This window comes from Amblyomma maculatum, chromosome 1 (genome assembly GCF_055883805.1).
Source record: "Amblyomma maculatum isolate TAMU_Amacu chromosome 1, ASM5588380v1, whole genome shotgun sequence".
Classification (NCBI taxonomy): Eukaryota; Metazoa; Arthropoda; class Arachnida; order Ixodida; family Ixodidae; genus Amblyomma; species Amblyomma maculatum.
In genome coordinates, this window is record NC_139344.1 from 376,072,861 (window position 1) to 376,089,442 (window position 16,582).

Below are 16,582 nucleotides of genomic sequence, written 5' to 3' on the forward strand. Positions count from 1 at the left end.
GCAGTGGTAAGACGCTCGACTACTGTGCCGGAGTACCCGGGTTCGATCTCGACCTCGGCGGCTGCGTTTCGATAGAGGCGAAACGAAGAGCAGGCGTCCGTGTGCTGTGTGATGTCAGTGCACGTTAAAGATTCCCAGGTGGTTGAAATTACTCCATAGCCTTCCACTACGGCTCCCCTTTCTCTTTCCACTTTCACTCCCACCTTCCTCCCTTCCCTTACGGCGCGGTTCAAGTGCCTACAGATACAAGTGTGACAGATACTGCGCCTTTCCCTTCCTCTGAACCAATTATTATTATTATTATTATTATTATTATTATTATTATTATTATTATTATTATTATTATTATTAGACAACATGATTAATTTGCTTTCTGACGTCCACTAGAACTCGTATAACTTTGTTGAAAAATCGATCGTTTAGTTCAAAATTTGGAGGACGCTTAAGCTTCGCCTTCAAGAGTGGAACGCGATAGCGTCAGAGGCGAGTGGCGCGCCACGTGTCGGGGCAGCGCCGCACATTGCGAGGAGGGGTTCTTCTGTGTTTGCCGCAAGATGGCTTTGCACGTGCGCAGAGCGCAGAAGAAATGTAGCGGAAACGTACTTCGCTACTCGTGTAACTGCGACTTCTGTAAGTAACATGCTCATAATTACCGATATACACCGCAGTATAACGTTCTAACGGCACGTTTCTAAGGCAACACCGCATTCACTAGAAGCGCTTTTGTACCGCTTTCAAGCATCGAACTCGTGGCTGAGTGTTAGCGTCTCCGTCTCACACTCCGGAGACCCTGGTTTGATTTCCACCCAGCCCATCTTGGAAGTTGCTTTTTATTTATGAAGTGCATGCCGGGATTTATCGCTCACGGCCAACGCCGCCGCCGACACCGGCTTTTCTGCGACACGAGCTCCTTAACGCTACCGCGTTAAAACAATTGTAGATGTTCAAATATGCTTGAACCAAGTTTTACGGGCGTCCGCCATCGGCTGCAGCCGCAGTCGCTGCTGCCGCTTCGATCTTGGCTTGCTTCCGCACTTGGTTAAGCTTGAAGAATACACATTCACTGCTGAAATATTTGATGGACTATTCTTAGTGCTCCTGCAGGCCTGGTTGGATGAGAGAGAGCTGTACCATCAACAGTGCAGCAGACAACTTGTGAGACATATATCCATGCTGAAAAAATTGTATGAGGCAATAACCTCACATTTTCTCACACAGTCTCACTCAATTCACGTAAGAAATCACATACAAGTCACATATAATTGCGTAAGATCTCATAGTTTCTTGTACATTAACATAAATTATGGAATATATTTTATGATAATGATGTGCATCGTATGAGACTCTATGTGACGAGATTGTGTGAGGTTATTGCCACGTAGAACTTTTCGTTTTTCAGTAGGATGCCCCGTTGGGTGGCGCAAAATGCCGTTTATGCTCCGCTTTCCTATGTCTCGCAATATTATTCTGGTAGCGACACTACGGTTTATGAATGCATGTGCAAGCGACTGTGCTTGAAGCACGGCCGGGCCTATCATATATACGTCTACCCAGAGTTACCTAGGGCCCCGCCCGGGTGACGCAGTGATTACGGCGCACGACTACTGTTCCCAAGGATGCGGGATCGAATCACGGCCTCGGCGGCCGCTTTTCGATGGAGGCGAAAGGCAAGGCGTCCGTGTGACGTGCGATGTCAGTGCACGTTAAAGAACGTTCCACAGGTGGTCTAAGTTTCCGGAGCCCCCCACTACGGCGTCTCTCATAGCCTGAGTCGCTTTGGGACGTTAAACCCCACGAACCACAATGTTGACGGTTAGCTTAAATTTCGCTCAATCTTTACTGCCGCGGTTTTTTTAATCAACGGGGAAGTCAGCGTGGGAAACTCGTCCCGCGTAAGAGCGTATATAAATAATAATTATATATATATAATTATATAATGTAATCATTAATAAATAAAAAGGAAGAAAGAAAGAAACCAGAGTTACCTAGCACTGAGACTGCCGTCACCATTTCCCTTCCCTCCAGCTCCCTCCCATGTCCTAGCTGTCCGTTTCCCTCGCTGCCTGCATTCGCTTGTCGCGCCGAAGCCCGCCTGGACCTTCCGTGGCTGGTGAACAGTTCCGCTGCCTCTCCCTCCAACAGATGGCGCCACTAAGGCGGCCGTCATTTCCAGAAATACCTATCCAGAAAACAAACATTCCACAGCGTTCCCAGAGTGCTTTTGCTCGCGCCGTCCCCAATTGTTTCGAGATAAGCTGTTTTTTTCTTCTAACAATCACGCCTTATGCAATTCTGATATTTCCGGGCGTGAAGGTCCTCGCTACCGTTTCTCTCCACAATGTGTCACACTATGTTATGCAAATATGCCTCGCCCTGCTCGTGACTACTGCAGGTTTTTAAACATGGTAAACCAATTAGTAAGAAGTATGTTGTCGCTTACTGCTTCCACGCCTCTTACTGCAGCACAGATCAAACTAAACCTAAACAAGAAATGAACTCGGGGCACGCTCAAAGGCGCTAAGTGATGCCCATCCAGGAACGCCAGAGGGAGCCGAGCAGGATGACGAACGAGAAAGGGGCAACACTGATTCAAGGCCAACAGCAAGTTATCAACTAGTACAACATCTAATCAAGCACGGCTTGCGGGTCGTAAAGGGTGAACGAGAGCCAAACACACACAAGCGCGACAAATTCAGGGGCGGCGACACTGTAGTACGCGGTGGGTGGGCCGTAGACATCCCCCTCTCCTCTCTTCCCCACCGCCTCTTTTCCGCTCCGCCTTGCTTCACGAAGAGGCGCGCGTCCCCCAGCTGACGAAAAGCAGCAGCCCACACGGCTCACTTTTTGAACGCCGCGACGGCAGCGGCGACTTCAGAGAAAAATGCGAGCACGGGCTTCGAAGAGATTACCAGGCGGCTGCCTGGCCCGCGTCCCACACACGGAACAACCCTCGCACGCACCGAGATCGCTCCCGCAACTGGAGCCGCCGTATGGTCACGGCCGTGCCGCATCGTATTTGTATAACACCATTAACTTCACTGCCAAGAAATATTTCCGTAGCTGGACAGGGACACCAGGACGACAAAAAAGAAAACGTGTGCCGCACAAATTACCGAGTTCCAGGAAGGGCAACATTCACCACGGGCTACCGGTTCGAAGATGTATCACGTACAATAACAACCTTAAGTACATATGCCTGCAGTCGCAGAAGTTTTCACGCTTAGATAAAACGAATGCGCGGTTTCGAAAATTTCGCAAGCCTTGAAACTTCTGTAGCAATCTCTCCGAGAAAAGTTGCTCTATTTGCAAGGGTAGAGAACGAATTAGGGGAGGGTAAACGCGAGAACGCCAGCGGTAGCAGCAAAGTTCGGTTATGCGAACCAGAAGCTTAAGTCCCATCTCCCGAGATTACACAAAACGCCGCAAGCGAAAGACGTTCGCTCCCTGGCGCGACGTCGCTCATTTTACAAGACGACCTCCTCGCCCGCTTGAGCTGCTCTTCAACGCTCCAGCAGCAGCAGCAAGCGAGGCACAATCACACAACCCGACTAAGGTCGGAGTAGAGAGAGGAAAAAAAGAAAGCGAACGAAGAAGACAAGAAAAGACAGAAGCGGATTCCGAGCAGACGACGCTGTATGATACGGCCGGCACCCAGGGCCGGCAGCGGGGGACGGGGCGCAGACAGCACGCTATTCTCCGCGCCATTCATATAAACGCGAAGCGACATGCGTCCGCTTACAGTAGCGCTCTTCCCCGCAGTCCTGGTGTCGTGCCTGATCCCAAAAAGCGATGCCGGTGCCGTGGTGGCCACGCAGAACGAGGACGTCGACTACAGCCGGCGCCTGCAACAGCAAGCCCCCAGCAGGGACAAGTGGGATGCCACGCCGACCGAGCAAGCGTCGCCGAGCCCCAAGGGCCTGGACATGAGCCCCGACGTGTGGCATACCGTGCCGCCGTACCTCAAGCAGGTAAGGAGACGAAGCCGAAAGAAAGAGCGGCTAGGTTTATCACACCTCATGTTGCCGCGTTTTTTACATCCGTCTCCTTCTTCGAGGCTTTGCAGTGCTAGGGCGCAAGCAGGTTGGTCACTGTAGTGCTACCTGTTCCAGCGGAATACCCGGCGGGTCTGAAACTTGGGATGAGTTTCAGGCCCGGGGCCTGAGCTATCCCGGCGATTAAACGTGCACTCATTCGCCTTGTTCGGAGTCCCAATACAGACCTTCAGTCTGCAGTGTGATCGCAGCGGTCGGTGTTGGGAGTTCACGAATGTCACGAGACATCGATGCCATATGACAACCATGACAGAAGGGCTGGCACTAAGAAAACAGAGCAGGCGTGACGTGTGTTTCGACGGAATGAAAGCGCATGACTATGTGTACGCCCTAAACAGTCTCGAACTCCGATAGAAGCGCGTCGCTAACAACCGCAAACAGTGGCTCGTGGAAGCTCGATAAGCTGTCGACGTCTCTTATTTATTTTTATTTTGAAGTACACAATTAAAACTGAAGCGGCAAATGCCCCTCAAGGGTAGTCCTCCAGCCAATGCTATCGATCTACTGTCATGACATCGCTGTCGATCGCCTTGTATAGACGTCATGGATACAGGTCGGCCGCGTTGGTTGGGGGGCTCCTTTGGGGGAATTTGCCTCTTCGTTTCCGAGTAAGTCGGCTTGTTAATGATGTAAACACTGCTCCTCGGTCGTCGTTCCTCGTCTTGTCAAGCTGTGCGGGCTGTAACTGCATACTTATCTTTTTGTACCGTCCGTCGCATTGTAGTTCTCCGTCCCACTGAGCTGAATCATGTGTATAAGGTTATGTGTTTATAGACTGTTTCATTTTGTAAACGCGAGTGTGCTGAGCCATATCCACTGCTCATCCCAATCAATGAAAAACTGCAATCCTTTATGCCTAATAAGTTCTCCATTGGGCGATTTCGCTATGTAAGTGCGTTTCTGCATGTATATGCAGTCCCAGCCTCACCGCCGCCTAGACAAGAAACAGAGCTAACAAAGTTCGAAGTTCAAAATGCCAAATAGGCACTGGCATATTCCTGATGCGCCACGAAGACAAGAGTTTTCTAGGCTGTAGAGGAACATCTTCACTGCAGGCTACAGAGCTGTTCTGTTCCATCGTACGCTCTCCGTTCTCTTGCCATCTCGTTGGAGAAAACGCGTGCACGCATGCGTGGTTGTGAAACCTACTTTTCGCAATCAACCTTGGGGCAGCGGGCTCGTGCTATGGGACTTCCCCCTATGCCTGTGTAACCACGTGGCAAGCACCGCGCGTGGTGGTACCGAAAAACAGAACTCAACGACATATCTTTGCAGGACGCCGCGAAATGGCAGCCCACGAGGCACATACAAACATGACGAGCTCACTCATAGCGACGCGTCCACGAACCGACCGCCCAAGCAAAAGTCGGCACGGAAGCCTGCTCACAACTTAGCCACGCGTGACTCAAAGCCAAATATGGGCACATCAAAACCGCTCGCAGTGCTCATGTCTGCTTGATCGCGTTCTCGGTTCCTAGTGTGAGCGAATTGGAAACAGGCCTCCAAGGCAAACCGCCAGTTTCATTCTTAGCACTGCAAAACGCAGAACGCAGTGACAGTAAGCGCTCCAATACGGCCTGACAAACCTTTTTTCCCCGTGCACTATTATTACCAATGATGACTGCATTACCAGCTTTTTTTTTTTTATTATTATTTTCAGAAATAAAAATTATGAAAAAGGACAAGTTCAAGCCGCCAAAAACCCGAAGGACTGCTGTCGTACACGCTTGAGAATGTTTAAGGTGTGCAGTTGTTAACAGCTAAAAAAACGAGGGTCTAGTGGTCACCTGAGAGTATGCGAAATGAAACCGAATTCAGCCGTTTAGAGTGAGATATAACGAGCCGACTATGCTGCGTTTCGATCCCCTAAATGCTCGCACCATGGCAATGGCCGCGAATGCGCAGATGTCGCTAGTCTAGCCTGTAAGCGGTAACGTAAGCACGGTAACGATATACTATGCGCCTCTATAGTGAACGTGAATAACGATAGGACCCGGTGCCGTTAACCGCTTGTGCAAGGCAAGGTACGACACTCATTTAATCAATTATCGAAGTTTATGGATTCAGGTCGACTAAAGGCTAAAATTGAGGGGCCGAAACTAAGATATTTACGGTCAGTAAGATTTGGGTAAACAGTTCTGACGAAGATTAAGAGAAAATAAATATCGTCCCATTGGATGTTACTGCACTGCTGCCTTGCCCTCGTTTCTTTTTCTTTTTTTTTTTTAATGCGTAAGCATTATATCGCTATGTAGGCGGGTTTCGCCTGGGCATGACCTTGTTGGCGCTGTAAAAGAGAAACTAGTTGGTATATCGGAAAAAGAACGAAAATAACGGTACCATCGGATAGAGCGTCAAGGAAAGATGCGCAGAAGACAAAATGGTTGACGTGGGTTAATTAGTTAAATAATTACAACCAAATAAGTCAGACATCGAAATAGCCGGGAGGGGTAATGTCGACGTCCAAAGGGGGTCACGTGGTACTCGACCTTTGGTGACGTGTGCCTAACTTCCGGTGGCGGGAAATTTGAAATGTTTGAACGTGAACGAGCGGCAAGGATTTGTCCTCTCCCCCATGTTATTCAACTTCACTCTGAAAAAACTCCCCTCTCCTAAGTCAAATAAATAACAGCATTACGCTGACGATATCACTATTTGGACGAGTGCGGGCTCCAATGCCGATATCGCACACAGACTTCAGATAGCAACGGAAACAGTAGAAGTATACGCTCTCGCCAGAGGACTGTCATAAGTCTCACATTTTCATACTCTCATCGAAGGAACAGAAAAGGAAAGAAAGACGTCTTCCAAAACTCTACCCGCCGATGAAGGGAGGGTGGGGGGCAACAGGATATCTAGGGTCCCAGTAATCAAAGTTCTAGGCTTCCTTCTCTAAAAGAATGAAAAAAAAAAAAACACAATATATTCATAACCAAGTTAGCCAATAATGCGTCTCAGGTAACTGGGATCTTCCGTAGAATCTCACTCAACGATAAGAGTTTGCAGCAGCACTGCCTCTTGCGCCTAACAAACGCGTTTATTATTAGCAGGATCGCGTATGCAACCCCGTTCCTGGATCTCAGCCAAAGCGACGAACAGAAACTAGATATCCTGATTAGCAGGGCATATAAAAAAGCACCAGGAATTCCCACCAGCGTCTCACTGATAAACTGTTGAAAGCGGGGGTACATAATACGTGGCGTGAAATCGCTATCAATGAGGGAGGCGCAACTCTGGAGACTCAGTTTTACGAAGGCAGGAAGAATGATCCTGGCCAGCATAGGGGAAAACCAGAAGGAGCTGTCATACGTGGCAGCTTCAGGTTCGAAAGAGACTGAAGATTGCACCAATTCCGAAGAATATGCACCCGACACACAACAAACAGCGCAGGTAGAACGAGTGGAAGAAGATGGCTTACACGGTATGAAAGAGAACTGACCAAGGGTAGAACTGACAAAGGGGTAGAATGGGGGGTGGGGGGCTCCAGTTCGCAGGTCGAGCCAACGTTTCGACAAAGGGGTAGAATGGGGGGTGGGGGGCTTCAGGTCGAGGCAACGTTTTGACAAGTGGACTTGTCGAAACGTTGGCTCGACATACGAACTGAAGCTCTTCCCCCCACCCGTGTTCAGTACTCTTTCATAATAAGGAACGCAGGGGTCTACGAGGGGCAGACTCTATTGCGTACTGCGATGCGGCCTGCGGCCTAGAAAGAGCGGCGGTAATAGCAGTAATCGATGGGGACTACGAGACGGTTCACCGGATACCTCAACGCTAAAAACTCGCTCATAGCGGAAGAGGCTGCTCTGGCGTTAGCCTGCAAGAACACCAAAGACAAATTCATACTTTGCAGTAAAAAGAAAGAAAGAAAACCTTACTAAGGGGATTGTTTCGAAAGGCGCGGTTAAGGTACTTGGACATTTTGTATTGGATAGAAAGACCTCCATCATATGGGTGCCGGCTCATGAGGGGATTCCAGGCAATGAGGCCGCCAACAGCCTCGTCCGACATATCTACACACGGACGGCCGTGGATTCACCCTTACCCGGGTCGAAGGATCCGCTCATCACGTACACAGAAATCACGGCTAAATATACAGGAATGAGAGACTAGACCTCCCACCTCCACATCGGTCTCTCACACCTAAGAAGTGCAGAGACTAGAAACGATTACAAACAAACCGGTTCTTTCCACCTTATTTATACCGAGAGGGAGAGGAACCTCCAAAGTTCTGCACCAAATGCGGGATAACAGCTAACCTGGATCATCTCATTTGGGAATCCCCCCATTATTCCTGGCTTATTGATGGAATCAGAGAGAAAGAAACCTGGCATGCTCTAGCCGGGCTCCGGAGCAGCAAGCTCGAACAATCCGTCGCTTTGCGAAAGACGTCTCCCTGCGGGGCTCCCTTTCCTGTGGAGGCCCCCAGGGTCTTAGCAGACTTTGAGGGAGCGGCTAGGGATCTATAAATCGACGGCACCAGTTATCTTGGAACTTGGGAAAGGCCATCATTTGTGTGGGGTGGGAATGGTTAGAAAGTGTGTAAAGAGATGCAATCAACCAACTGCAGTCTGAAAAATTCAGAGAGCACTGCAGAATCTGCAATGAAGAAATTCGAAACCCTGAGCGTTGCTGCTGTACAGGGTCATCCACTTCTAGCTATAACATGGATGCCGCTTTCAAAGCAACATTGCGTCGCACGCAGACGCATATCGATGCAAAACGATGCAAGCACAGAGGGAGCCGGACGTGCTGCATCACATGACCTGCCACTTAACTTTATTGCGCGGCCGGATCAGACTCAATGAGGATTTGAAAGCGGGGACCTTGTTATAGCTAGAAGTGGACGCGGCTGTACATCGCGCGCCCCTTGAACACAACCATGTGTTCCGTTGAACGCACCAAAGTGCACTAGCGTTGTATAATTGGTTTACAGGAAAGGAAAGGAGCAGTATCTGCCACTGGCGGGATGCCACTGACCCATCTCGAGGACAACACAACACTCAGGCTTACACATTCCTGCAGTGCAGATTCTGCAGTGACCTCGGAATTTTTTTCTTTCTCGCAGAGACGCTTTGGAAGCTAACAGGGCATAGCGCACGGGTGCTAACGAGAAAATCAATCACCATGAATCACAATAAGCGACTGATGCTATAATCCCAGCTGAAGGCGTGAACTTATTCTTGGTGGTCCGACATGATGCACGCGTCCCTCTTTTTTTTTTTTTTTGTTCAGGCCGACAGGGATGGGCCCCAACGCAAATGACTCAGAAAAAAAAAAGAATAGAAAAAAAAAGAATTGTTCACATCAAATCCAAAGAGGTTCGTTTTCCAGCGAAACTGCATTGTGCAAACAAGACCAGTTTATAAACAAGGAGGTCGTTTCATAAACTATTCAACAGTGGACGTCGAAGGTGGCACGGGACCTTACAGATATCCTGGGCGTCAATAACAGAAAGCGCAAAAAACAACAACAACAACGATGAGGCGACTTTAGATTCATTAAGAGGACATGCGCAAACATGAAATATCCTCCTTGGAGAGCATATCCGGTCTAGCTCTCAGCAGCATTTCCTTTGTGTATTAACGTCAGCTTCGTTGCTTCATTTTTCAGCGCACCACACAACGTCCATCAGTGGTTGAGGTAGAGCCCCGATTTCTTTAGGTGGGCAAAGGGACGCAGGGACAATTATGAATCCGCCTTATGTGGGCGGTGCCCTTCGCGGTAAGGTGACCTCTATGACGTCATCCTTTCTCGACCAATCAGGAAATGTCGTATCTCGCGGCGGCAGGGTTTTGGTGTGGCGGGGAAACAGGACCTAAATATTTCGGCCGGGACAAGGGGCATTTTTTTCCATTTGATTCCTGCTGCTGATGCTCTCTGATTGGCTCGAGCCTATATGACATCATCAATGTTCCAACAACTAAGGAATACAGCGAACTTGCCTTGGGCAGTGCTTAATGATTGATCATTCGTGGGTCACGTGGCCTCTATGATGTCATTATTGTCTTGGCCAATAACGGAATTTCATCTCTAACGGCGGCGTGGTTTCGTTGTGACAGGAACTCTGATGTCAGCGCATTGAGAATGGACGAAAAACGCGACTCTCGGAAATTGTGACAGTGCACGTTTGCTTGTGGGATATGCGCGCAGGTGCTGACGTCGATCGACGACCGGTTGCGCGGCCTGGACGCCTTTGGCTCGGCGCTGCGGCTGACCCGGCTCGACTTCTCGCTGGAGCAAGTGCTGCGCAAGCTGGACGCCTTCGACAGTCGTCTGGGCAGACTCGAAGCCAAACTTGACTTGCGCCTCGAGAAGATGGAGGAGGCGCTCGGCGGCGGAGGTCGCAAGGACTCACACTCCGCGTCGGCACAACAGCAGCAGCAGGGCGCAGCAGAGGCGTTCCACCTCAGCCGCCGTTTTGACATGCTCGGCGACAAGCTCAACAACAAGTAAGCGCGCGAATAGAGATGCAGCGCTTTATATTCGCATGCGCGTATCCCCCACTAGCTCTGTTTACATGACCCGACAGCGGGGGTCGAGTTGAGGATACGGGTTGAGTGGACTCGACCCTACCCTAGATGGACCAGCGGTGAATACGGTGGCGCCTAGCGTCGAGGCGAAGAACTATAGATGACATCACCCGATTGATGATGATGATGATGATGAGAACTTTGGGTAATTTTTAGGGAGGGTATACTGAACGCGGGTTTTGCCGGCCTGAGTCGTGGCGGCACTCCTGGCGTCCAGGGGGAAGGGGAGATGGGATATGGGGAGGGGGTGGGGATTCCTGTTTTTCTCCCCGCGTATTTCTTGCGTTTTCCATGTTTTTCTCCTCTCCTAATGTGTCCCGGATAAACTCGACCACGTTTACATGCTTCCAGCAGCGGGGTCGAGTCGAGTCAACCCACCCTCTGCGCCGCAGTTGACTCGACTCCACCCTTCGACTTGACCCTGTAACCGGTTTTCGACTCAATAACTTAACTCAAACCGCTCCTGTCGGCTACATGTAAACGCCTCTACTATGAAGTTCCTGTGGAAGCGCAGCAGCTCAGGGTGGTGACGACAAGCATAAATTATTGAGCCCGACGTGCCGAAAGTTTCTGTTTCCAATTTACCCCTAGGTCAGACTTCCGACACCTAGCAGCAATATTGGATGGCCTCTGGCGTAAACAGCGCTCCACTACAGCTCCCCTCTCTATCTTTCCACTTTCATTCCCACCTCCCTCCCTTCCCTTACTGCGCGGTTCAGGTGTCCACAGAGCAAGTGTGACAGATGCTGCGCCTTTCCCTTCCTGTGAACCAATTATTATTATTATTATTATTTGTGCTGTGCGATGTCAGCGCACGTTAAAGATCCCCAGGTGGTCGAAATTACTCCGTAGCCCTCCACTACGGCTCCTCTTTCTCTCTTTCCACTTTCACTCCCATCTTCCTCCCTTCCCTTACGGCGCGGTGTCCACCGAAAAACAAATGAGACAGTTACCGCGCCCTTCCCTTCCTATAAATAAATCAGTTAAATAAATCAGTTATTATTATTATTATTAAACCAAACCAAACCAAAATTCGAACTTCCTGCTCTACAGTGGCGCGTCATGCACTCTCTACTAAACTCCACCGCGCGCTCTCAAAAATAACGCCCGCACTGTTGACAACGATCGTTCATTTCGTCGCACCAAGCGCCGAAGCAAAAACAAATTACAAGGGTTCAACGCTGCTGAACCAAAAATTGAGCGAAAGCATTAGATGCGGGTGACCGAGCGTTCTTTTCTTCTTCCTCAGCTCACATATAAACCCCCGCTTTAAACAAGCCGTATGAACGTGCCTTAGTGGCCTATAGGGGCAACGTGAATGCCATGTTCCTAGCAGGCTGATTCTGACAACCAACCGTCCCATGTGAAACGAGAGACCCAAGTTGGCAACTCTTGCCGACCGCTTGAGTTGGTAGCCCAGCTATAGTGCCTAGAATTCTAGGCACTATAGCCCAGCTCTCACACTAGTGTCACGTGGGGGTGTGACGTCACAGCGTCACGTTGATAAGACGTGGCTACCGGCCGCGCTACGCTGAAGGCTCGAAACCTAGAGTAGTATTGCACGAAGCGGTAAAATGTTTCAAATATACCTGATTACACTAGGCGTGCCAGTACGACAACACAGATTATGTTTAGTCTATTCTCGAGGGCATTCCCTTCCCTCTATGCCCAACAGCTCTGCTTCGATCTGGCTCCACGCCATCCGGACAGGCGGAACCACTTACATAACGCGCGAAACTTGGGAGAAAAGCGGGCTTTGCTCCCTCAGAGGACGCTCCTGCAGCCGACGGCGTCGAGATTCACTACGACGTGGATAATCCCCTCCGACCTGGTTCGTGAAATCGCACGATGAAAATGGGTTCACCACGGTTTAATCGCACTAACCACGAAATCATGAAAATAGCAAGATTTAGAGTAGGGTGACCCTATCGGTTAGTGGAAAGCGGGGCGAGAGTGCCCATGCCCAGATTGCTGCGATGAATGCATGGAGATGGGGACGCGTGAGCGCTGGCGCCCTGAACAGCACAAGTTCAACTGTCATTTGTGCAGAAATCCCGAAAAAGCGCGAAGCGACACGAGAACGAAGGGACAATCAATTAATGACTAGACAGACCTTTGTACTCATACTGTTTCATGTTTCATCGCAGAACACTGTACAATATGGTACACAAACAATTATACGGATATATTCAGATTTGTTGCGAAAACAGTAACCAATACGCGAAACGCAACGCGGACGTCTACTGAAGGATATTATAGTAAACACAACTTCACATCAAATCTGATTGGTTTGGTTGGTTTGTGGGGTTTAACGTCCCAAAGCGACTCAGGCTATGAGAGACGCCGAATGGAGGACTCCGGAAATTTAGACCACCTAGGGTTCTTTAACGTGCACTGACATCGCACAGCACACGGGCGCCTTGCTTTTCGCCTCCAAATCTGAATAGTGGCGATTAGGCCCTATATTTAAGGTGTTTCGCTTGCCAGGACCGTGCAGGTGACAATGAGAATACCACTGTTAGAGGGTAGGGTAGACGGTGGTGCCCTTATTCTGGGACTCCATTGACGTAAGCTGCATGCTGTCCTTGCCAGCTGAAGCTGACCTTGTCCGTCCGAGCTACAGCGCTCAGCGGCATCCCACCCCTCTCGCGTTGACAGAGTTATGACAGACGCGCTATGTAACTTCGCCTTGACATGCGCGCAGGCTTGCATTCCTGGAGACCAAGCTGGACATGCGCGCCGACCGGCTGGCCAACAAGCTGGAGCTGCTGGAGCGCGACCTGCAAGACGCCTCAGAGGACGCGCTCGAGAAGATGACGCGCGGGGACGAGGCCCGCGCACGGCTGCACGCTGATGTGTCGCGGCTCGCCGACTTGACCGAGCGCGCGGAGGCCGCGCAACGCCAGGCGGCCACCGTGCTGCGCGTCGACGTGGCCGACGTCATCAAAAGGGCCGACGCCAAGATGGACTTGTTCAGCAACGAGATGCTCAACGCCAACAACATGCTGCGCGCCATGCAGCAACAACAGCAGAACGCCACTCAACACCAGGCAGCCTGCCAGGGGACTTTGCCCGATGCGCCCAGCTGGGAGCAGGTGAGCATGGCGCAATTCCGGCACTGCCGCAACCACACGGCAATAAGCGCGAATTGGCGCCCACATTGATGTTAATGTTAATGCAGAACGTGCTCACAAATTGGCTAGCATGGTGAAGGAGCACTTACAACTCAAGAAGGCAGAGGCAGATACCCCTCAAAGGAGGCTCTCCTGTTAATGGCGTCGACCGCGATCGCCATGACGTCGCGTGATTAATGCAACGGGCTCCTACTATTCATCTGCGTGAAATCGCAGATGAATAAGGGATTAAGGGAAGATAGTGAGAGACCGGAAAGCGTGGCGTGACATGGTCCATAGGGTCACGAAGAGTCGGACACGACTGAACGACTGAACTGAACACGAGAACCGGTCGACGCCGTCCGCTGCAGGGCCTTCTTTGAAGGGCTGAGTTGTACCCGACTATAAGGTTTATGTGGCTGTGTGCTGGCACACTGGCCACTGGGGTCCACCGGATGGGCCCAAATTAGCACTCTCAACATGATTCAATGCGGAAGCAAACATGCCGTATTACGTTTAAAAAGTGCTACAGACAATTCCATTAGCACTACAGACACTACAGACAGTTACTACAGTTACTACAGACAATTCCATTAGCAGAGACTTATTCCATGACTCCGCTCACCCCCCCCCCCCCCCCCGCCCCCCTGCTTGTAATGCGTTAGGGGCGCCCTTTGCATGTAATGCTTTAGAGGACAGAACAAAGGGCATGGGCCGATTCTAACGGGTCTGGATACCCAAGTTTCCAGAGCAGAGAGCGAGGACGAGTGATAGAAACCGCGTAGTCAAGTCAGAAGCCCCAGACAATAGATAGAGGGGTATGGTTCATAGCTCATAAACCTCCTAGTCTATGTATATCATGTCGCAACGACCAATCTCGTACTCCATTTTTTTTTTGCGACGAGCAATATGTGCATGTTCTTTAGTACATTCTTTCCCCTGCGACCTGCTTTCCCGCAGGTAACCAACCTGACCGAGCTGGTGGAGAAGATGGTGCGCGTGGGCGGCGAACAGCTACGCGAGATCGACTCGGACGTGGAAAGCTACACGCGCAAGGTGATCAACGGCATCTACGAGCTGCGCCGCACCACCGGCGAGCTGGTGCGCGATGCCTTCCAGGACACAGTGGAGCAGGGAAACCGCACCCGGGTGCTGGTGCGCGAGGAGTTCCGCAAGCTGCACGAGCAGATCGAGCCGCTGCCGCTCATCGAGCCGCGCCTCAGCTTCCTCAGCGAGGGGCTCGAGAAGCGCATCGCCGAGCTGGGCGCCACGGTGGACCACAGCTTCGCCACGCTCCTGGTGGCGCAGAACTCGTTCATCTCCTCCTGCCACCGCATCCAGGAGGAAGAGGTGCAGCTCTACGAGCTGCTCGAGCGCATCATACTCGAGATGCGCAACCGGTCGCTGGACGACACGCAGCGCATCAGCGACGAGCTACAGGGACACAGCCACGAGGTGGCCGCGCTGCTCAGGGGCGCTGTGAGCGCAGTATTCGCCGCGGGAAACAAGACACTCGCCGAGGTACGCAGCCTCCTTGCCGACCGGCGCCGGCCCGAGCCATGCAAGGTGCAGCCGCCGTGCGCCCATTGGAACGACACCAGCAACTCAACTAATACGACGTCAACACCTCCAACGGTGACACTGACGCCGCAGCCGCCGTTCCACTCAGTTACTGCGTCGCCTTCAACCGCCGCCGACACCAGGACAAGGTTTAGATCTTCCGACGGTAACACCAGTGGCAGTGCAAGTGCCAACGGCGGTGCGGCAGCGGACTACGAGTATTATGATGATGTCCTCAAGTAGGAGATACCATATAACGTGAGGGGACTCAGCGACGGGACCAGCATCGCGCGAACACGATCGAGCCCACTGACCACACATCGCGGCACTCAGACGTTGGCGCACGCAGGTCGACGAGGGTGGCGACATCTTGTTCCCATCACACTAAAATAGGACTTTACAGGGTGATGGGCAGTCGTCCCGCGAGGGCGCATAATCTGAATATTTTTTTTTCCAAGGTACCGAGTTGCTCTTCACAACACCACCGGATCTCGGAGAAATATGGCTGCCGCAGCCTATCGTTTCCAGCTCAGCAATCACATTTGTAACGTTCTGTGTATATATTATATTTGTTTAATATTTACGATTTTCTTAACCTTCTTTTCTGGGATTAACGTCCCAAAGCGACTCGAGCTATATATAAGGGTTGCCGTAGTGTAGCGATCCGGATCATTTCAACCACCTGCGGGTCTTTAGACGCGCACTGACATCGCAGGGCCGAAAGCGCACCACAGAATGTTAGAAAGGATGCCCTATTCCTCTTCCACGAGTGACCATGTAAACAACTTAGTTGGCTCTACAGTTTCGATGGAGGCGAAACGAAGAGGCTTCCGTGTGCTGTGCGTATCAGTGCACGTTAGATTCCCAGGCGGTCGAAATTACTTTCGGAGCCCTCATCTACGGCACCCCTTTCGCTCTTTTCGCTGTGACGCCCACTTTAGAGCGCAGCTCTTTGGCGCCCGTTCCTGGGTCTCGCGTCGGCCTCGTAACCAGCGACGCTCCCTTTCATCCCCCCCAGTTCGAGCCGGCGCTTCGACAACCGGAAGAGGGGGTACACTCAGCGGCGAACGATGGAAGCACGAGCGCGCGCAGCAACCGGAGAATACGAGGAAAGGAGAGGGGGGGGGGGGGGTCGCCGGAGGCAGCGCTGTCAGCGACTGACTGATGCCGCTGCCGCCACTAACGAGTCAAGACAACGTGACTGCGTAGATTGATTTATTTGATTTATAGGAAGGGAAAGGCGCGGTAACTGTCTCACTTGTTTTCTGTGGACACCTCAACCGCGCCGTAAGGGAAGGGAGGAAGGTGGGAGTGAAAGTGGAAAGAG

General features: G+C 51.2%; 2 protein-coding genes across 2 annotated transcripts in view; one reads left to right on the forward strand and one right to left on the reverse strand.

The window, feature by feature from the left end:
- Window positions 1-16,582, reverse strand: part of LOC146208293 (Golgi-associated PDZ and coiled-coil motif-containing protein-like) — a 43,918-nt gene that overhangs the window by 20,264 nt on the left and 7,072 nt on the right. The gene's annotated exons all lie outside the window — the stretch shown is intronic.
- LOC146208294 (uncharacterized) lies at window positions 3,644-15,806 on the forward strand. Its single transcript, XM_084587232.1, has 4 exons — window positions 3,644-3,968; window positions 10,203-10,501; window positions 13,287-13,677; window positions 14,656-15,806. The coding sequence occupies exons 1-4, from the start codon at window positions 3,726-3,728 to the stop codon at window positions 15,496-15,498; spliced, it is 1,776 nt and encodes a 591-aa protein (XP_084443358.1). The 5' UTR covers window positions 3,644-3,725; the 3' UTR covers window positions 15,499-15,806.

Coding starts and splice junctions, on each gene's coding strand:
- LOC146208294 (XM_084587232.1), top strand. CDS start 3,726: ATGCGTCCGCTTACAGTAGCGCTCTTCCCCGCAGTCCTGGTGTCGTGC. Junction 3,969..10,202: donor TGCCGCCGTACCTCAAGCAG/GTAAGGAGACGA, acceptor ATATGCGCGCAG/GTGCTGACGTCGATCGACGA. Junction 13,678..14,655: donor ATGCGCCCAGCTGGGAGCAG/GTGAGCATGGCG, acceptor GCTTTCCCGCAG/GTAACCAACCTGACCGAGCT.